Source organism: Nerophis ophidion, linkage group LG03, assembly GCF_033978795.1.
Source record: "Nerophis ophidion isolate RoL-2023_Sa linkage group LG03, RoL_Noph_v1.0, whole genome shotgun sequence".
In the NCBI taxonomy this organism is placed as follows: domain Eukaryota; kingdom Metazoa; phylum Chordata; class Actinopteri; order Syngnathiformes; family Syngnathidae; genus Nerophis; species Nerophis ophidion.
The window spans coordinates 43,564,140-43,586,266 of record NC_084613.1 but is presented as its reverse complement, the minus strand read 5'-3'; the positions used below and the strand labels follow the sequence as shown (position 1 = coordinate 43,586,266).

Below are 22,127 nucleotides of genomic sequence, written 5' to 3'. Positions count from 1 at the left end.
GTAGAGCTTTGCTATTCGTGCGGTTGGCACGTTTTGTGTGAAAAAGGGCATGTCAAATGTAAATTTTTGAATGACAAGGTGCTTCATATGAAATTTTACCCTAACGTATTCTTGGACATGACTTCCGGTGGCCCTCGTGGCACGCGTGACGAGGACAACCATTTCAAAGCAGAAGGTCTTGAGTTTAAATCCATGTCGGAGTTGAAGTAAAGTTTCCAAACTTATGTTTTAATGATGTTGAAATTTTTAATACGCTTCACTTGAGAGCGGTAAGTTGAGGGCTTTGCCTTCCAGCCGGAAGGCAAAGCCCTCAACTTACCGGTCGATCCTCACCTCTCCCGTCCAAAGTCAAAACCCAGTAACTCAATTTTGGTCAAAACTGAGCTGATAATAATTTTGGAGTTCCTAGGTGATATGCTTTACATTAGTGTATGCGAATTTGTAATTTGTTCCGTAAGTAAACTGTTACGCGCATGGTAGGACCTAGCAACTACCACATAACCGCGTAGATACAACAGAAAAACCTAGTATCTCAAGGGAACAATCGGAGCTTCTTTGCCAGTCGCCCTATTGTCTTTAATGAGACATTTGCACGAATGGGGGCCGACGGTCAACCTGATTATGTGATATTATGGCACGAGGGAATATTTGGAAGATTGGCCCAGGACGTTGCGAGCACCTTCATTAAATGTATTGTTCTTGATTCTACCCCTTGCATACTCTTTTGGGCAGATAACTGTGGAGGTCAAAATAAAAACTGGACGCTGTACATGGCTCTTGCCCAATGTGCAAACGCAGAATGGGGCCCACCCGAGATTGTGATAAAATATCTGGAGAAAGGGCACACGTTCATGAGAGCAGATTAAATCCATGGCTCAATCGGCAAGAAAATGAAAGCTCAAGAAAACATCTGTACGTTTGATGACTTTGTAAATCTTTGTAAGACAGCATCAAGATAGATTGGTTTTCCTTTGTTTTCTCAAAATCAGCTAGAAGTGAGTTACTAGGTTTTGCCTTTGGACGGGAGACCTACGGTCATGAGCTTTGGGTTATGACCGTTAGGACAAGATCACGGGTACAAACGGCTGAAATGAGCTTCCCCCGCCGGGTGGCGGGGCTCTCCCTTAGAGATAGGGTGAGAAGCTCAGTCACCCGGTAGGAGCTCAAAGTAAAGCCGCTGCTCCTCCACATAGAGAGGAGCCAGATGAGGTGGTTCGGGCATCTGGTCAGGATGCCACTCGAACGCCACCCTAGGGAGGTGTTTCGGGCACGTCCAACCGGTAGGAGGCCACGGGGAAGACCCAGGACACGTTGGGAAGACTATGTCTCCCGGCTGGCCTGGGCACGCCTCGGGATCTCCTGGGAGGAACTGGACCAAGTGGCTGAGGAGAGGGAAGTCTGGGCTTCCCTACTTAGGTTGCTGCCCCCGCAAACCGACCTTGGATAAGCGGAAGAAGATGGATGGATGGATGGATTGTTCATTGAGTTGCTCAAGGTAATATTATTTATATGATGCTAGGAAAACCCATAATTGCAGCCTTTCAACGCTCCTCTTGGACCATCATTTTTTGACCCCAGTATTTGTCAAGTTCTGAACGTACATGGAGATTTTTTAAAGTTCCTTCCTTCTCCAATCCTTTTAGTCACTGTTTCTGTATTAAAGAGTACTATCAACAAATCTATCATCAATCTTTTTCTGTTGTTATTATAGACTGTGCTCGTGTTTGGAGACCTTTCTGTTGCCCGATGTCCGCGGCCAACGGTAAAAGCAGCAGCAAGCCTGACATCACACATGTTGCACTGTCCTCTTTACACATTTTTTAGATGGCTGTCTGCGGGTATATCTCGGATATAAAAAAATACGCCCAGAGCGCAAACATGCTGCCTCTGCTCTGGACAATGATTATGTCATCACAACACCCGGTTTTGTCAGCGTCAGTTCTGGTGATCAAAGTCTTTTTTTCGGAGGCCGATTTTTCGGCGCTTCACTAGTCAATAGTGCGCAAATAATAAGCTATCTACTCATACTGCAACAACCTGCTGGTGTTAAAGTTTGTGTTTGATTGATGTTCAGTGTTGCCATGCACCATGAACACACCGTCTGTACCTGAAATATGATTGGCAGAGAATGAGGAAGTGTGGTTGTGTGTCTTGGAGTGAAGCACGGAAGTGGGCAAGTCTGCACTGGAGGAAAAATGTGTTAGAATTGGGGCAGTTGTTTGCATAAAATTGGCAATAACAGTTAAAAAGAGTGTCACACTTTGTGTGACTTCTTCTGGGAGCTACAAAACATGATTTTGATCACGATTAATTTTTCCATATCCTCCAATCTCGATTAATATCACAATTTTTTAAATTTTTTTAGTAAAGCAGATTCTCCCCTCCAGGATTATAAAGAGTGCCACTGTTTACTACTGCAGTATCTTGTGACAAATATTTCCAACATGTTTGATTGAGGTAAAATATGCTAACAGCTGACAACTGTCATTTTTTTCATATATATAAGCGTGTTTACTAGAGGTGCAACAGTACAGGTAACCCATGCAACGGTCTGTACCTGGTTTTACGGCCACGTTTTGCTTCTTTTTCGGTACATTTTTTGGGAGTAAAGAGAACAACCTTTTTGCTTCTCAAAGTTCTTTTGTTTTTTGCTTGTCATCATTAACATTCTGCAGTGAACAAAGTATAATTGGTGTAGTGAATACTATAAGACTTTTATTTCAAGTTAACATTAACTAAGCAACACTTTTGAATGGTAAATTATTATTTGTATTCTTCAATTGTTGTTGTTTACATCAGTGCTTCACACCAGTGCTTTGGTAAACAACAAGCGGTGACGCAGATTGTGGAGTTTTTAAACTCAAATTCTGTATCTTATTTTGAATGAAAATACATTAAAGTGCAGTTTAAATTTGAGGTGTGTGTGTTCTAATCATGGCAGACTTGGTAACAGACAACGAAGATGGTTATTTTTAAATAAATGAGGATTTGCAACTTTATCTTTTTGAACCTGAATATACTGAGGATGAACTTCTGGTTATAGAAACAAGCACAAAGACTTGACGCTGCAAATGAAGTACTTGGAACCAAGCTATTACAACATAAATTGTGTGCTTAACCAAAAAATGTTCCCGGCCCGCTGGACCAAACACACAACTGTCTATCGAGTGAATCACTATAATATTTATCATGATACAGGCAGCACATCATGCTTGTTATTACAACTACTGCTAAATGCACTGCCAAGCTAGCTGTGTACAAACAACACTTGAAATGTGTGCTAATACTTTACAGATACTGTAATATAATTGTTCTTGTTTTTCTGTCATTAGAAACTCAAAAGGGATTTGGGTGCTGACACAGAAGCTAGCTTACGGCTAATGCCGTAGCATGCCGTCACAAGGCAATGTGTTCTCTCTTACATTAACAATGGTGCTACATCTTGGTTATCATACAGGTTATGGAATGTAAATTAATTATTGGTAACAGTTTTTGAATGCATTTTTAATGTGATTTAGGCCCTGTCTACATTAAGCCGGATAACTCCTTAAACAAATATTTATTTGGCCTAAGCCCTGTTTCAGCCACACTAAACCATCGTGTAAGGCAGTGGTCCCCAACCTTTTTGTATCCGCGGACCGGTCAACGCTTAATAATTTGTCCCGAAATTTGTCATGAAAAAGGGACGTTTTTGTCATGAAAAAGGGAGATTTTTGTGGTTGTTGCACTAATTGTAGGTGTATATTGTGTTTTTTATGTTGATTTAATAAAAATAAAAAAATTAATAAAAAATTCTTCTGCGGCCCGGGACCAATCAGGCCACGGCCCGGTGGTTGGGGACCACTGGTGTAAGGTTCCCCTCCTTGGATAATTTTTTACACGGGTAAGTGCGCCGTGTGTTTCTTGAATCTCCGGCTCTTAGCTTTGTATGGACTCATCAATCGTTCACAAATAGAGTTCGGAGAGGAATAGACGTTAGAAAGAACGTGCCACAACCATCTTAATGAAAAGCGGTTTCGTAACTCGGAGCTAACCACTGGAAATATGGAGGTGAGTCATCCAGACATGCCCCTTTTCTCCAACAGATGCCTGTGGAAATCACACACGAATACCTTAAGAAAATAAAACGCGCGATTGCAAAAAAACGGAGCGTGCACTTTGTATTACCTGGCCGACGAGGGAAGACTACGGAAAGCAGCGAGGTTAGACAGAGACAGGTTAGGTGAGATTTACCCTGGATAACCTTAGCCTTAGTGTAGAAGAGGCCTTAGAGGCAGAATGGATAGGTCCTATTAGCTGCATTGCCTGCCACCGAGAACGAGTCAATTATTACAAATTAAAATGCAAAAAAACAAAAAACACTTTCTTGTCTCTAATAAGGATTGTGAACGATTCCAAAAAAGTGCAGTTCCCCTTTAAATGCTCTTGCAGTGCTGCTGTGAAAAATTATTTCTAATTTGTACAGTTTATTGTATTTTTTTTTTCCCTTTGAATATGACACTGTACATCCATGACCTTTGAGCCTCAAAAGGCCCGTTCAGGGTGTTCTGATTAGGGTAAATTACCGCCAATTCCGATCATCCATAAGTGAGATCCGCTAATATGAGCACATTTTTTATCATTTATTTATGGTGAGTGCTTTTAATTATACATTTGAATTAGTTTTGTATTTGAAGTAAAAATTGTACTGAGACATTGAAGACAGGCAGGCAGGAATGAAAGGTCAAAAGTACTTTTGAACAAAGCCAATATTTCTGTCCAGCTATAGTATAGCTTCAACATAGTTGAACTCTTCCTCTAACTTTTCTTCCAGACCGCTACCCGCTCTAATTGACTCCATCCTTCAAATGAACGACATTTCAATAGATGTGATTTCAAAGCTCGATGGAACCTCGACAGGCTTCAAAGCCAATTGATGCTGAAAGCGAGAGTGAGCAAGTGAGGATGAGATGGCAGATATGAATTAGATGGCCATCCCTGGGACGCTGCACAGGAAATTCATCATCTCATTAATGCAAGACATTAATACAGTTTAAACTACCCTTTTTAGTTAATTGGTTTAGGACGGAGGGAAGGCACAGTTGCCCTGCAATGAAGTGGCGACTTGTCCAGGGTTTTCCCCACCTACCGCCTGAATTCAGCTCAGATAGTGGTAGAAAATGGATGGATGGATGAAAGGCACAATTGTGTCCGACCTGTTTAAAATAAATGTTGTTACAGTGATTACCATCCTGATCTTTGGTGATGAAAGTCACGTTGAATAAAATCACACACATTCAGATATTTTAACGTGTCAATTTCCTCACTGCAAGTCACAAACCGTTAAGAAATTAATGGGATTCAGCATTATTTTAAGCTTCATAATTCCTTTGATGCATTGTTCATGTTTTCAGGTTGACCGAGTTCAAGCTTGTTTTGCATGTTACCCAAATTAACTTCACTGCTTTAATTACTATGAAACTTCGCCGAGGGACTTAAAGAAACCGTTAAATTTTGTTCAGTAGAGGTTCTTGTCACTGTAAAAACTCTGATCAAATTATGCATACATTGCCACCTACAGGACACAAATGACCATGGTATGTTGACCTGTGTCTGCATCTCAGGGTCACGTCAACAGCCGACGACGTGTCAAAGGCTGCGCGAGTGACTCAATACTTAATTTTCTAAGCAACAAAAAAACAAGACCAAAGAGGTGGCATGCACACGATGATTATGAAATACAAACATAAAGTGGATTGCATCACCTTCTACCTGACAGCAGGTATGTGCACATGGGCAAAATGTATTTAATCTAAACATAATTTTAATTACATAGTTACTCGTTTCATACACCCTGAAAAAAATTATCTGATTATGACGTGCATTTTATGCATCACTCCTCAAATGAGAGTACTATATATATATGTATATACATATATATATATATATATATATATATATATATATATATATATATACAGTATATATATATACATATACATATATACACGCATATATATATACGTATATCTATATATAGACATTTATATGTGTATCTATTAGAGATGCGCGGATAGGCAATTATATCATCCACAACCGCATCACCAAAGTCGTCATCCACCCGCCATCTACCCGAACCAACATTTTATCAGAACCACAACCACCCGCCCGCTGAAATACATCAGAGGTCGGCCACCTTTACCACTCAAAGAGCTATTTAAACCTGTTTCACAGAGTAATGATGGCAATTGGAGCCGCTAACGTTCTCGCGATTATCCAATGGCGTTCATCCTGATGACAAGAATATGGGCGTGCTGTGAAGCCATTGCCTTTGACACCTTCAACATTATGTACAAACCGATTGTTAGTCCGGCAACATGTTGTGTGCAGCTTTCGCAATCACACGTACAAGATTGAAAGGCATACTGGGTGATACAGAGTACACTGATGGTTGTTATATAAACAACTTTAACACTAACTAATATGCGCCACGCTGTGAACCCACACCAAACAAGATTGACAAACACATATCGGGAGAACATCCTCACAGTAACACAACATAAACGCAACACAACAAATACCCATAATCCTTTGTGTGCATGACAGTTCCTGAATATATTTTACACCCCCATGCCCCCAACTGCTGCTGGTGGGGTGTATAAAATAGTCAGGATTTGTCATGGATACCAAGGATTCTGGGTATACATACATATTTAAATGTATATATGTATATATATGTAATTACATATATACTTTCACATACATATACCTATATATACACAAATGTATACATACACATTTATATGTAGTGTATATGAATACATACATGCATTATATAAACAAACATACTAGGCATGATAACAGTTGGAGTAACAGAAGAGTGACTGACTGATGATTGGTTTCTGGGATTTTGTCTGTGTCTAATACTTATGACACATTTTTTTTAGCTTTAAAAAGTATCACGCATGCTGCTGTATGTGTGCTTGGTTCCGTTTTTTACGGAACATTTTAAACATGTGTGGGTTGTTCAGCATTACTTACTGAAAGAAATCCCTAAAATTCCGTAGAATAGGGTAAAAGCTAAACACACAAACACTCCCAATATGACTGATAGAAAGCTATACATATTACAGACCACCTCAAAAAAATTAATGTGATTTTACAGCCTTTTCACTGAACACACATGAAAATAAATAATGTGGGATTCATCATGTTAATTATGATGTTAACTATGATCCATAAAACAATAATCCATATAACATCACTTTTCTGCAGAACAGAACTTTGTTGTTGAAATCTGCTTTTGCGTCCCTCCCTGACACTCATGTGTTTCTGTAAACAAACCCTGCCCACTCTGCTTCTTGCTTCGTCTGCTTGGAGCTGCTGAGAAGTAGATTACCGTAATAACCTGTATATCACCCAAAAGTGCAGATTCTAACCATTGGAATACTTGCTATAGTTAAAGACTCACGAAATTTGATAAATGCATTGCACATCCTATTGGCGGCTCCAGTTGCGATGGTAAAGGTTATCCAAAATAATTTGGTCCAATGGGCTTGGTTGAAAAGCTTACCGGACGGCCCTTGGGCCGTAATTTGCTCAGGTCTTCTCTAAACCCCACTTTGGTTTTTTGCTTGTCTCGATTTTAGAGCAAAAACTCAACAGTATATAACGCTACTGATGTACATCTTGAACGGAGGGAGAAAGCAGCAAGACAATTGCTTCATGCGCTACAATCTGAATGACTTTTGGCATAAACCACCTGTGTTGATCGGAATTAAATTTTGATCTGAACGTGTGTGATCGGGTCAGAATATTCCAAAAGGCGTTTTTACATGAAGCATTTGTATTCCGGTTAGGCTGATTGTGTCCATGTGCACATAGTTTATGTTGGTGTAAGAAATCTCCTGATTTGTGATCATCCACATGCACGTGATCCCCCATGAAACTAATCAGGCACAAATGATATGCGGCCCCCTTCAAGATTTCTCCTTGTAACCCATTGGGTTGAGTTTTTCCTTGCCCTGATGTGGGCTCTGAGCCGAAGATGTCGTTGTGGCTTGTGCAGCCCTTTCAGACACTTGTGATTTAGGGCCATATACATGTACTTTGATTGATTGATTGATTGATATCAGCCCTCAAGCCAAAAGCAAAGTGGCTGAGGATGAAGGCAGACAGGAATTAGAAATGAAGAATAAAAGCATCGAACAGGAACTAACCACAAAACACAAGAACATAACAACAAAGTCCAACCTATAATGGGTGACCTTGACATCATGTCAACACATACACACACGAACACAAACACACGCACGCATACAAAAAAGAACAATGTTCACTGACTTTTATGCATCTTTTGGCCGATCATTTGCCTTGTATAACATAACTGCCCTAAAATTGTCAGTATAGTAACATATTGGATATACTTTTAATGTGTACATTATATTTACAGTCAAAGCTTTCATCCCTGTAGACAACATTAACAAATATATATTTTAATTTGAGTTTGCATGTTCTCTCCGTGAATGCGTGGCTTCCTCCCACTTCCAAAGACATGCACCTGGGGATAGGTTGATTGGCAACACTAAATTGACCCTAGTGTGTGAATGTGAGTGTGAATGTTGTCTGTCTATCTGTGTTGGCCCTGCGATGAGGTGGCGACTTGTCCAGGGTGTAGTCCGCCTCCCGCCCGATTGAAACACAATATACACTTACAATTAGTGCACCAACCACCAAAACCTAAATTTTTCATGACAAAAACGTCCCTTTTTATGAAAAAAAAAAAAAAAAAAAAAGGATTCCCCCCGGGCCGCGGGACAAATTATTAAGCGTTGACCGGTCCGCGGATGCAAAAAGGTTGGGGACCACTGCTATAGGATATTTTAGGAGAAAATCACATGTTATGTCACTTATGTAGACACATATATGATGTGTGTGTTCAGTTAGTATTGCGCTAACCATGGTAATCCTTATAAGTGGATGATGTCTCTCACGATAATGTAACATTTAAGGAACGCATGATTGAGACCTGTGTGTTAAAATGTATGTTTGAACCTCTTAATTTTCCAGCCATACAAAGCACTAGAGGGTGTGGGGGAGCTGAACAGTATGGAAGAGTGAGTAGGTGGGATAAGATGCGGGGGCCATATGCTCCGACACTCCCATGCTGGTGAGCTTCTCCTGGTCCAGAAAAACAACCTGCTGGAGCGCTAATCCCTCCCTGCATGTCGCTTCACACACATTCATATTCACCACTCTCTGCCTTGACTTTCAATGCACACTATGCTTCCTCACACCGACACCTTTAGGTATTATGTTGACCCATCAGGTTTGCCAGTCAATGTGAGATTGAGTGTTTCCATGGTAACCTTTCATGTCCATCAACTCTTACACAGGGAACCTGATGCTAATGCACAATGCAGCAGTGAGCGCTCTATTTGGAGGCTGAGCTATAGTCAAAATTCTTTGTCATTTTTTCCTTTTTATCAGTGTGCACTACTGTTCAACTAAAAAGATGGTTAGCGTAGCCTAAAATTTTTTTCTCTATGTGGTATGAACCTGGAAATGCAGTCTTACATCCTTTTGGCAAATGTGATGCTTTATGTCAGGGTTATTAAACTTGTGGCCCGGGGGCCAATTCCAGGCCTGAGGACAGTTCAAAACTTTGGAGATAAAATGTTTTGCAGCAAATTAACAAAACGCTAGAGTGCCCCTGCTGTATAAAGGAACTTCAACTATTTTAAACACACTGGCAAATCCTTGCATTGATATTTTAACCTGGCTTACCCCCCAGAACCCTGGGGCTAAACTCCTGATTTACACAATTGAGGCGTTCCTCAAGGCATCCCTTTAAAGGGGTCATATTCTGATTTTTTTGTACAATGAAAACACTTCCTTGTGGTCTACATAACATGTAGTGGTCGTTCTTTGGCCAAACATGTACAATACATTACGTTTTACAGACCAGACCGTTTTCAAACTACTTCCTTGAGGGCGGTCTTGTTTACATAGCTCCACTTTGACTGTGCCTTTTTTCCGTCAGCCATGTTGTCGTTATTAAGCACTTATTTATTGAGTCTACTGATGGATACAAGTTTGAAGTATACGCTACTTTGCATTGGAAGCGGAGGATGCATGCGCGTGTATGAGCCAGTCTACCCCACAACAAGATAGAGAAAAAGAAGGAACTTATTGACTACAGTGCAGACCACAATGGTGTAGTCGCGCAAAGCACTTTGGGTAAATCTTTAATATCCATCCATTTTTTACCGCTTATTCCCTTTGGGGTCGAGGAAGCGCTGGTACCTATCTCAGTTACAATCGGGCAGAAGGCGGTGTACACCCTCGACAAGTCGCCACCTCATCGCAGAGCCAACACAGATAGACAGATATGGATAAATCCACTGATGTCACACCTGGGAAAAACGTCTCAAATTGGGCAAATTCCAAATGGTTTGTTTGGAGGAAGTAGAAAGAAGAGCGAGATTCTTTCTGCCATGCGTCCATGGTTTGATTTAAAATTGTCGGGACTTATGCAGATCCCAAATACACAAAAAACAGGTACAAATAGATAGAAAAAGTTGGTTTTGCATAATAAGTGCCCTTTAAGTCCTCTCCTTTCTGGAAGTTACAATGTTTTTGTAATATGATTTATGTAATAAAGTTACTGCTGTGAATTGTTTTTTTTTGGATGCAGTCAGTAGTAAGAATGTGTATCATTACGAATTCATGGATATCTATTCCACTGTCGGTATTCCTTGTCGATACTGGTATTCATCAAGACATTTTATTCTTATTTTTGGTTTTTATTTTTATTCTTATTGTAATATTTTCTATTTCATTTCCATTGATACCCCCATTATTTGCTTTTTGCTTTTTAAATTTGATCTCAATTCTGTACGCTGCTGCTGGAATTTGAATTCTCCTGAGGGAACTCACCTGAAGGAATCACTATAGTACTATCTATCTATTTATTTTGTGTTACAAACGTTTGTGTGGTCCTACTTCCTTATATGTAATTGTTCAAAGCTGAGACATTGTATCATAATTACAATTGTCAGCTGGATTAAAAAAATACAAATAGTCCAATCATTTGTCCAGAATTTAAATGGTCCTCCTGGACCAACTCAATTAAAAACCGGTGCCAAAAATACCGATACTTGGTATGGATGCCTCTATTAGTCATTTTTTCTATATATTTAGTTATATTTATAGTCTTCCTTAAGGTTCATATTTAGGTTCTCTCTTTGTATCAATTGGCCTATTCAACAAGTGGCCTACGAGTTCAGTTCAAAATACTGTTTTGCAGCAGATTCTTAAAAACACTTGTCATTGTGTTGATCTTTGACCAGTTTGTTTGTTGAAGGTCTTTAAAAAATGCAGAGCTCTCTCGTAATACTGACAAAATAAAATTTACCAAAATCAGTGTACTGTAGAGGACATTGGTTCAAAGGAATATACAAAATAAGATTGATAGTGAAGAGATGAGTTTACCTCCCAGGTCTTAGCGTTCTAGAAACGTGCCCCACAAGACATTTCAGTTGAATAACACTGATTTACTGTATGTTATCTGGATTTCTAATCCAACCCGTTCTTATTTTGCTCCCCTGCTTTTTGTCTGGTTGTAGGTGAAAGTGATGATGCGTATTTGCCCGTCTCTGGAGGCTATGGACTCGTCAGAGTCCCTGTCCTTCTTGAAAGTGGACAGCAGGAAGAAACAGGTCACCCTCTACGATCCTGCATCCAGCCCGCCGCACTCCAGTTCAGGACACAGACGCTCCGCCACCGTTGCCGTCCCAAAGATATTCGCCTTTGATGCTGTTTTTACCCAGGATGCCTCACAAGTAAATATACCTGCATGTGTGTGAATTGTTTTTGATGATGTCGTGGACTACTGCCTCTCAAGGGCAAAAGAACATCTTAATACTGACAGGAGTGGCCAGGGGCTTAGGGGAAAATGCTGTCCTTGTGTAAGGGGGCACTCATACCAGCATGGGCCTAACAGCTGGGCCTTTTAAGCCCTCAAGGGAATGGTTTGAATCCACTGCTGTTATATCTAACCTCTCCTTCTATAGAGCTGCTACATCTAATCTCAGCCTTTTGGCGAGCATACCTACTGACATGAAAGACAAAAGGTCACATCATGTTTGCTACGGTGCAACACTTTTACCTTGTCACTGCTTTAAACAAACACTCCAAAAGTTCCTCCAGAAGTTTGCATGAATGGGTGAGCAAATAAGAATATCATCACTTTGAGAGCTTCTCAACTTAGAGCAAGTGTTTTCGTAAGTAAGCTGCTGATAGTTTTAGCCTAAAACGTTTTTCGCTGCAAAGCTGAGGCCAACATGCTAGATTGCACCGCTGGGACAGCGCTGCTGGTGGCTAACTGTATCAGCAAGCTGCCGTGCCGTTAGAGGCCTTGTTTGCTGTATGATGAATGGGAGGGGGGCCTCAGCTGTACAAGCTTTGTCCCAGAGGACTCATGTTGTAACAGATTGCAAAAATGAGTTACATGCTGAAGCATGTGCACACACCAGAGCAATAAAATATATAGAAGCCATTCACGTGATTAGGATAAGCAGTGCCAAACAAATGTTTATTTAAGCTACTTATGGTTGTATTGTTCATTGTTGGCTTGTCCCTTTTGTGGCTGTAAACTGTTGATGCCTTTCCGCAGGCTGAGGTGTGCTCAGGGACGGTGGCTGAGGTCATCCAGTCTGTGGCGAACGGCGCAGATGGCTGCATCTTCTGCTTTGGCCAAGTTAAGCTCGGTAAGATACACACCTTGCCAGAAAACACACCTTTGTTAGCTGGAAGCAACTGTCACTGCTGTGTGTGTGTTTTATTTTGACAATTGGTTTGTTGGTGCACAGGACTAATGTGAATATCAGGGTTTCGCTCCCAAAAGTGGTCTATTTGAGACTAGTTAACATACAGTGACTTCACATTAATACTTAACATTTTTGTAATTAAAACAATTTTCCCAGAAAAAATAATGGAAGTAACACAGATTTCAATACAATGTAGTCCAATGGTTTCAAATTTGTTTTCTTTGAAGCCCACATCGCAGTTATGGCCGACTGTTAACAGTGAATATATGTATAATTGCCTCATGATATATTGCCTATGCATTTGACTTTTATTATTATTTTTTTTTAACGTACAAATCAATAAATAACTTGCTTTGAAATCATGTGTCAAGGACTACGTTTACACTGCAGGCCAAAATGGTCCAAGTCAGATTTTTTTCAAAATGTGATTTTTTTTTCCCAGCTGACTGTTTACACTGCATGTAACATGTGATCTTTATCAGACTCCAGTTTGAACGCGCACAGGCCCCAACCAATGTTTTATCAACTGATTGCAATGATGTAAATTTGTTTTCACTATTAAACAAACCAAAAATATGACTTATTTTATCTTTGTGTTAAAAATTGGACACAGTGTGTTGTCAAGCTTATGAGATGCGATTCAAATGTAAGCCACTGTGACACTATTGTTCTTTTTTTTTATTTTTATAAATGTATAATGATAATTTCAATGAGGTATTTTTAATCACTGCTATGCTGAAATTATTACTAATATTGATACTGTTGTTGATAATATTCATTTTTGTTTCATTACTTTTGGTTGGTTCTGTGTCGTGTTTGTGTCTCCTCTCAATTGTTCTGTTTATTACAGTTCTGAGTGTTGCTGGGTCAGGTTTGGTTTTGGAATTGGATTGCATTGTTATGGTATTGCTGTGTAGTGGTTTGTTGGATTGATTAGAAAAAGAAAAAAAAAATCGATTTTTAAAAAATGAGAATCGATTCTGAATCACACAACGTAAACGATTCGATTCGTATTCGAATCAATTTTTTCCCACACCCCTAATGAGCCATGACTTGAATGTCCTCCTATATACACATCCTGCTGACAGGCAAGACCTACACCACGATTGGCAAAGACAGCTCCACGCAGACTCTTGGTGTCGTGCCCTGCGCCATCTCCTGGCTCTTTAAGCTCATCAGCGAGCGCCAGGAAAAGACGGGCGCTCGCTTCTCCGTCCGAGTGTCAGCAGTGGAAATCTTTGGCAAAGACGAGGAGCTGAAGGACTTGTTGTCTGAAGTGTCGACTGGGAACCTGCAGGAGGGCCAGTCTCCTGGCATCCACCTGAGGGAGGATCCTATTTGTGGCACTCAGGTAAAGAAACGATCCACCTCTCCACACTCTTGCGATTTAGCTCGCTTTCTTTTTCTCTGTGGGTGGTGCAGCACATACGTCTGCATAGTAACACTATTCTCTTCATGATCAGCATCATTCAAAAATGTTTGTCTTATCTTGTGTTGTGTGTTTCAGTCCCCCAGGTAGCATAGTCCAACTCTAACCTGCATGCCTCTCGCTTAAGATCTCCACCAAAGCCATCCATGTGGTATTGATGGCTTTCTACTTACCTTTGTATTGACTCTCTTGTCAGCATCTATCAAGTGTGTTTGAGTGTGTGTGTGTGCGTGCGTGCGTGCGTGCGTGTTTGCGTGTGTGTGTGTGTGTGTGTGTATTATTAGGGGACGGTGTCGGTTTTGAAAAGCCTCTCACAGGTGTTGCTGTCAGATGTTTTGGGGAATGTTTCTGCCCTCACTTCAAAGACAGTTTTCTTCCTCTGTGCAACCACATGGAGGTTCCCTTCCTCTCTCATCGTCATCATCATCCCATCCACGGTGAAGGGCTTACCTCTGCTTCCTGCTGCACCATTACCTTTGCTAATCTTCCTCCCTCTGTGCACATATCTGCTGGTTTAATTGCCCCAGAGACCCAATCTAATGGCCAAAGAATATGTGTTGGGGTCCAATTAACCGCTCTCCCTCTTTGCTCGCTTCCTCCCTTTTTGGTCCTGTTCTTTTTATGTAGCACCACGTGGTCTCTTTTGCTCACTCCTCTCTTTCTGTGACACCCTCTGCCCCCAAACCCCTTTGCAGCTTCAGAATCAGAGCGAACTACATGCACCAACAGCCGAGAAGGCAGCTTTCTTCCTGGACGCTGCCCTATCTGCCCGGAGCACTAGCCGGCCCGATGCGGACGAGGAGGAGCGCCGCAACTCCCACATGCTGTTCACGCTACACATCTACCAGTACCGCATGGAGAAGACTGGAAAGGGAGGAAGTTAGTGTCATTTCTACACGTTCTACGAATGTAGTTCCTCCCTGGGACCGCTTGTCCCTTTTTGGGGTCGCGGGGTTGCTGGAGCCTAGCTCAGCTGCATTCGGGCGGAAGGCAGGGTACTCCCTAGACAAGTCGCCACCTCAAATATATCATATACAGTAGGACTTCAATTTACAAACTTATTTGGTTCTGTGTTGGAGCTCTTAACTCAAATCCCTTGTATATCAAATCAATGTCTTCCATTGAAATTAACTGAAATCAATTGGGGACCCCGCCCTCCAAAAATCCCAGCACAATCTTAAATGGTGACATGCTTTTTACAAAGAAATCAAACGTTTAGATCAGGGGTGTCAAACTCAAATACAGAGTAGGCCAAAATTTTAAACTGAACAAAGCCGCAGGCCAAGGTTGAACAAATTAACCTTTTAATAGGGACCCAAACAAGTTTTGCATTGAATGTTGAACGAGCAAGGCTTGTATAACTTTATAGTGACATGCAAAATCGATTTTCAAATAATAATAATAATAATGATTAAAAAATATCAATGGTATATTAAATAAAACTAAAATAAAAAAATTGAATGCCTCTTTCCTATTTGCAGCTTTCTGATGTAAATATCAACATTAACTTGGCGGGGATTGGTGGTAGCGAGGGGTGTATATTGTAGCATACCGGAAGAGTTAGTGCTGCAAGGGTTTCTGGGTATTAGTTCTGTTGTGTTTATGTTGTGTTACGGTGCGGATGTTCTCCCTAAATGTGGTTGTCATTCTTGTTTGGTGTGGGTTCACAGTGTGACGCATATTTGTAACAGTGTTAAAGTTGTTTATACGGCCACCCTCAGTGTGACCTGTATGGCGGTTGACCAAGTATGCCTTGCATTCACTTGTTTGTGTGTAAAGTCTGCATATAGTATGTGACTGGGCCGGCACAATGTTTGTATGGAGAAAAAGCGGATGGGACGACAGGTTGTAAAGGACGTTGAATGCAGTGCCTTTAAGGCACGTCCCCAATGATGTTGTTTGGGTGGAAATCGAGAGAAATTCCGGAGAATGGTTGCCCCGGGTGATTTTCGGCAAGGGCTCTGAAACTCAGGAGTCTCCCAGGAAAATTGGGAAGGTTGGTAAGTATGAGTATTAGCGGTGAATGCGATGTAATAATACCGGCGGGCCAGCTCTAATGTTAATTTGATATTGCCTCAAGGGCCAAATTAAATTACACGCTGGTCCAAATTTGGCCCGCGGGCCAGAGTTTGACACCCATGGTTTAGATAATAAATATTGTATTTAAAACAATACAATAGAAATGTAGTACAAACAACTACAGTAGTTTTATTAAGTACCGTAAGGGTATTGTGTAGAATTTGCCTTGGAGAGTGGACTTCTAAAGTATCTCCTTCCAGCTGCTTCTCAGTTAATAACACCATCAGCAGCTTTTCCATATTTTCCTTGATAAATGTCTGCCGTATTATTTTCACATTCTTGGTTAGCGTTACACTCATTCTGCTGCAGCATGGTGCAGGACAAGCTATGCTATACATCGTCAACTACCTATTCTGTCATGTTTTTGATGATGTCTTTCTTTAATTCAATGGATATCAATCACTTTTTCTGAGCACTGTCCCTTACACTCACTTTCTTCTTTCCCATGCTTGGAAAATAAAGTTATGTCGACTTGTAGTTTTAAGCTAATCCTAGCGAGAAAGCCCAAACGTTTTGGGCAAATATAACGGGTTTACTATGCCAACTAATCGCGAGGATGCGTATAACTCTATTTTTTGCCTCAACATACATCATAACAATTAGCCAAAAGACAGCTCTTTTCTCAAAACACTCTTAAGTTGAGGTGCCACTGTACTACCTTAACATTGACATACGGTAAATTGTCCAATTAATGCTTCTATTAAATTAAATTTGTCGCTGCAATGTCTAAAAAGGGAAATAACCGCCAAAATTAGCGCTGGATCCAAAGCATCAGCATTTTTATTAACTTCACAAGATAGTAGGAGCAATGGTTGCACTTTAAAATGTTGGTTACTTAGCTATTGGTGTGGAACTCATGCGTGTTATACCCACAGTAGTTTTGTATACATTGAGCGGTATTAATGCTGGCTAAGCAGTTTGCGCCTTACCACTGTTGCTGCTGTGTTTATGCAATATACTTAGGAGTAAATAACTAAGCGCGAAGCTACATTTCCCTTTACAGTTTCTCATGCACTCTAGATCATTATTACAATCAAACATTAACATTTTTACATATAGTATAATGAGTTGACATAATGGATCTGTGCTTTACTCACTCATTTCTCCTTCTGCTCCCCCAGTGTCTGGCGGACGGAGCAGGTTGCACCTTATCGACCTGGGGAGCTGTGAAAAGGTCCTGAGCAAAAGCCGAGACGAAGGGGGCGGTGCTTGTCTTTCTCTGAATGCGTTGGGAAATGTCATCATGGCTTTGGCGAATGGAGCGAAACACGTACCTTACAGGTGGGAAATACTCCATTCATCATAGAGCCTCTGCAAAGTTTATTCCCAATGTCATTGTATCAGGCTAGTCCCAGCTTGCAGTGTTACCCTGTCACATGTGCTCCTAATTATTCAGTTTGTTGAGCTCGCCTGTTATGACAGCTTTTGCAGCTGTTTATAATATATTGTGCTAAGTGAGGCTTGGAAAGATTTATTATATGTATCTTTTTTTTTACCCCTAGTTAAAAATGCTTCATCCTGGAGAGAGTTTTGAAACCATGACAGCTCTTTTTATTGTCAGTGTGATATATAACAGGGCTGCTTGCTAATAACGGTGTCTAACTCCTGCAGGGACAGCAAACTGACAATGTTGCTGAGAGAGTCCCTTGGCAACATAAACTGTCGAACCACCATGATCGCCCACATCTCAAATTCTCCCGTCTACTACGCAGACTCGCTCACCACGATACAGCTGGCATCTCGTATACACCGCATGAGGAAAAAGAAAACAAAGGTATCAAAGACCAATGATAAAATTGAGCAATAATGAAAATGTGTTTAGCATTTTTATAGTAGCAAAGAGTAATTTAGCAAGTTATTATTCCAAAAATCACTACGCCTGTAATAACTGTGTTTCATTTGATACTTAATCAATACAGAGTAATCATTATCAAACATTTAAGTACTGCTGTTATACTATTTATCATTCTATTCACTCTGTCTCTTGCTTGGGATCCTAAATGTGTCTTCCTCATGTAGCGCTGGAGCTATTAAGGAAATTAATGTGTGAATGCCACTGCACATGAAAGATTATTTGTGCAGTAGGTCCAGTGGTAGTTTTTCTCTACTCCTCAACACATAATCGTGTAATCAATACCACCGCCTGAGGAATTGTGCAATGCATTGCTTGGTATTAGGTAAATATATGCTCCAGATAATTAGGTGGAATGATAACATGTATTTTTTTAACTAACGGTTCTAGGCTTAATTACAATGCAGTCCATACTCAGAAATTCATAATATTGACATTCATTTTAATGCGAGTATCGATGTAAATGATTGACCTTCAGATAAAACATGACTGATAAATTCACAGGAATAAATTCCCTCTTAATCTTATCTAAAGATTGTTTTGATCCTGGGAATTAATATCCCGATCAACTGGTTTCCAAGAAAGACCAGATTGCCACATGAATATTTTAAAAGATGGACTCAATGTTATTGCCTTCCTTTAATGAGATTGTCTTAAAGACATATTTGCCTCCTGTTTTTATTCTGCTTCTCAGTATGCGTCTAGTTCATCTGGAGGGGAAAGTTCCTGTGAAGAAGGGAGGATCCGTCGGCCACCTCATCTCAGGCCTTTCCACCCTCGGACCGTGGCCCTGGATCCTGATCTGCCTTCTATGCTCAGTGACCCAGACTATTCCTCTAGTAGTGAACAGTCATGTGATACTGTCATTTATGTGGGCCCTGGGGGAGCTTCCATCTCAGACAGGGAGCTCAGTGACAACGAAGGCCCTCCTGCCTTTGTTCCCATCATCCCCTCCCTCAACAAGAAGAGGATGGCAAAAGACGGCCCCTTTAACAGAGATCATTTTTTTAAATGCAACACGTTTGCTGAGCTGCAGGAGAGACTGGAATGTATTGATGGCAGTGAAGAACCTGCAGCGTTTGTTGGTGAGGGCAAGCGAGGCCAAGCTAGCCCCAAGACGGAAAAATCTACGGATAGCGGAAACACTGTGTCACCAAAGACTATTGCAAGTACCGCTTGCAACCAAGATGATATCTCACCCAAACAGACTGCTAAATCTGTTGCCGTACAGCCATTTTGCAGCCCTGGCACTAAATCTAAATTGGACGTATCAACGAGGCAACATGCAGAACGGAAACCATCCGATTGTATTCCAAATATGTGCAGAACTAGTGCTGATGGTGAAAGGAATTCGCTTTCAGAAAACATGAGTGCTGAAAAATTGTCAACAGCTGCAACAACTGATCCTGAGCCAGTTGTAAGGGAGAAGGTCTACTACAACAAGAAAGCATCTAGCAAAGAAAATGTAGAAAAGGAGAAGAAATCAAACACTAGAATGCCTCCAATAGGAATGAGCCACCAAGCCGTGAAAAGCAGGGATTCTTGCTCTTCCCCAATCCTCCGAGCTCCAATGGAGGTTTGCCAAGTGCGCTCTACCTTGCAGGAAAGATGTTTTGATCGGGACATTCTTAGAGCTACTGTCACCTTGCAGCAGCCAGTGGAGCTTAATGGAGAAGACGAGCTTGTGTTTACGCTGGTAGAGGAGTTGTCTATAGGCAGTATTATTGACAGGGACCGGCCATCCAGCATTATCAGCTTTAACAGTGATTGCTCTCTGCAGGCGCTTGCCTCAGGTTCCAGACCAGTTAGTATCATTAGCAGCATCAATGACGAATTTGATGCCTACACATCATCTGTCGGAGGATCGGAGGTAAACATTGCGTTGGTCACAGCACCACTGGAAGGAGTGAATATGGATAGTAGAGGTTCATCTATCAGCTCCTGGCTTAGTGAAGTTAGTGTGTGCACGCTGGAGAGTGAAGGGGCTCAGTCTTCTGATGTGTTCCTTCCACCAGGCAAGAGCATGGGCCCAGAAGGCACCTTAAATTTTGATTCCCTTGATGTGTTCCATTGTGTATCATCTCCTAGAGATGCCAAGAATTCCTTGAACGACAGCGGATTTAGTTTTTCAGAACAAGACAGTGACAGTGTTGCCTCAAGCAAACTATCATTGACAAAGTGCCCCCCATCTCCAGATTCAACCAAAGGGTCCCTCAGATTTCCATCTAAAATAGCAAAAGCCCATTTACTCAGCTCCTCCTTTCCACAAAGTCCCTCTATAGTTCACTCCAGTCTTCCAAGAAAGGTTAAACCTACCTCATCTATCTCCAGTAGTAGCAGTAGCAGTAGCAGCAATAACAGAGATCCACCGAGGCAAGAGGCTAAGCAAGACAGTCTTTTGCAGCAGGCAGACAACCACCCACAACTTCAGCCTTCTGACTCCAGCAACACCAGCAGGTTTGTCAGAAATCCCCCCAGCGGTATCTCTTCAAGCAAAATATCCAGCAACTGTAACAGTGCACCTCGTCCATTAAAGGTGCATGGGTCTATCTCATCTCAAAGGGTGGTTGATGGATGTGAGAAGCCGACTAGTAAGAAATCTGATCCTCCAAGCAGAATGCCTCAGCTGAGAAGAGGTGCCACCACTCTAGGAACAGTGCCCGTTATCCATTCATCAATGGACTACAAGAACACCCAAGATGTTGCGGGAGCTACAAGCCTTAAGTTCTCCTCTCTGGGGAAAAACAGCAAGGCTAACTCACAGAAATCAAGTAATCTCCCCAGACCTGGTTACACATCCCCTCCTCTGCCACCAGTGAGAAAGTCTAGTCTTGACCAAAAGACCAAGATCCTTCTACCCCAAAGTGCCTTAAAGTCAGCATATGGGGAGACAGCAAAGAGCTTTGGAGCGAGGGTAGCTGTATCAGAAGATGAGATTGAGGTTCGTCACAGAGTAGACTCCACTAGTTTGAAAACCTCCAGCCTCAAAGGTGAACATAGTGTCAGAGTTGCTTCCAGTATGAAGCCCAGAGGGACAAGAGGTGAGGCTGGACAACACTATGGTAGTCAAATGTCCTTGGAGAGGTGTGAAAGCCTCTCTCTGTCCAGCCCCAGACTAGGACTTAGTAGGGAAAACAGTGGAACGAGTTTGGGGAACAGCAGTAGCAAAGTAGGCAAATCTATACCAAGATTTGGTATCCCTAATTCATCAAGTTCCCCTATCGCTACCTGCCCATCATCCCCAGGAGGAGGAACTATAAGCAAAATTGGTCAGGTCAAAACATCAGGAAATCCTCGAGTATTTGGAGCAATGAACAGCAACAAAGCACGCTCACTATCAGCCAACAATTCCAAAGGCCTGAGCTCGTCTACTAAATCTTTGACTACTGCTGGGACTAGAAATATGAATGCCAACCTTCCTCCTTCAGGCAAAACTTCAGCTCCTCGGACTGCTGCTGCTGTCAGTAACAAACCCGGAAGAGGGACTATAATGGGCACAAAACAGGCTATACGAGCTGCCAACAGCCGTGTGAGTGAACTGGCAACAGGCAGCATATCAGGCAAACACGTAAGAGGCTCTGGAGATTCGGACAGTGGCAACGACAGCGGCGTAAACGTGAGTGATGACAAAAGCCCTGTTGCCATGCTACCTTCTCCATACAGCAAAATCACTGCACCTCGGCGGCCCCAGCGTTACAGCAGTGGTCACGGCAGTGACAACAGTAGTGTGTTGAGCGGAGAGTTGCCTCCTGCTATGGGTCGCACTGCCCTCTTCTATCACAGTGGCGGCAGCAGCGGGTACGAGAGTATGATCCGTGACAGCGAAGCTACAGGGAGTGCATCCTCTGCCCACGACTCCATGAGCGAGAGTGGTGTGTCCTCTTCAGGCAGAAACAGGACCTCCAAATACCCCAAGAAGCGAACAACTGGTGAGATTTGGAAGTTTTACTTGTGTCGA

At 41.7% G+C, this 22,127-nt stretch overlaps 1 protein-coding gene across 6 annotated transcripts in view; it reads left to right on the top strand.

Moving 5' to 3' along the window:
* Positions 1 to 22,127, top strand: part of kif26ab (kinesin family member 26Ab) — a 165,121-nt gene that overhangs the window by 135,850 nt on the left and 7,144 nt on the right. For all 6 annotated transcript variants that reach the window (XM_061895270.1, XM_061895269.1, XM_061895271.1 and 3 more), the window contains 7 exons: positions 11,607 to 11,822; positions 12,656 to 12,749; positions 13,898 to 14,160; positions 14,934 to 15,117; positions 17,439 to 17,598; positions 17,929 to 18,091; positions 18,864 to 22,098. In XM_061895270.1, coding sequence (XP_061751254.1) covers positions 11,607 to 11,822; positions 12,656 to 12,749; positions 13,898 to 14,160; positions 14,934 to 15,117; positions 17,439 to 17,598; positions 17,929 to 18,091; positions 18,864 to 22,098 — 4,315 coding nt within the window. The remainder of the gene's footprint in view (positions 1 to 11,606; positions 11,823 to 12,655; positions 12,750 to 13,897; positions 14,161 to 14,933; positions 15,118 to 17,438; positions 17,599 to 17,928; positions 18,092 to 18,863; positions 22,099 to 22,127) is intronic.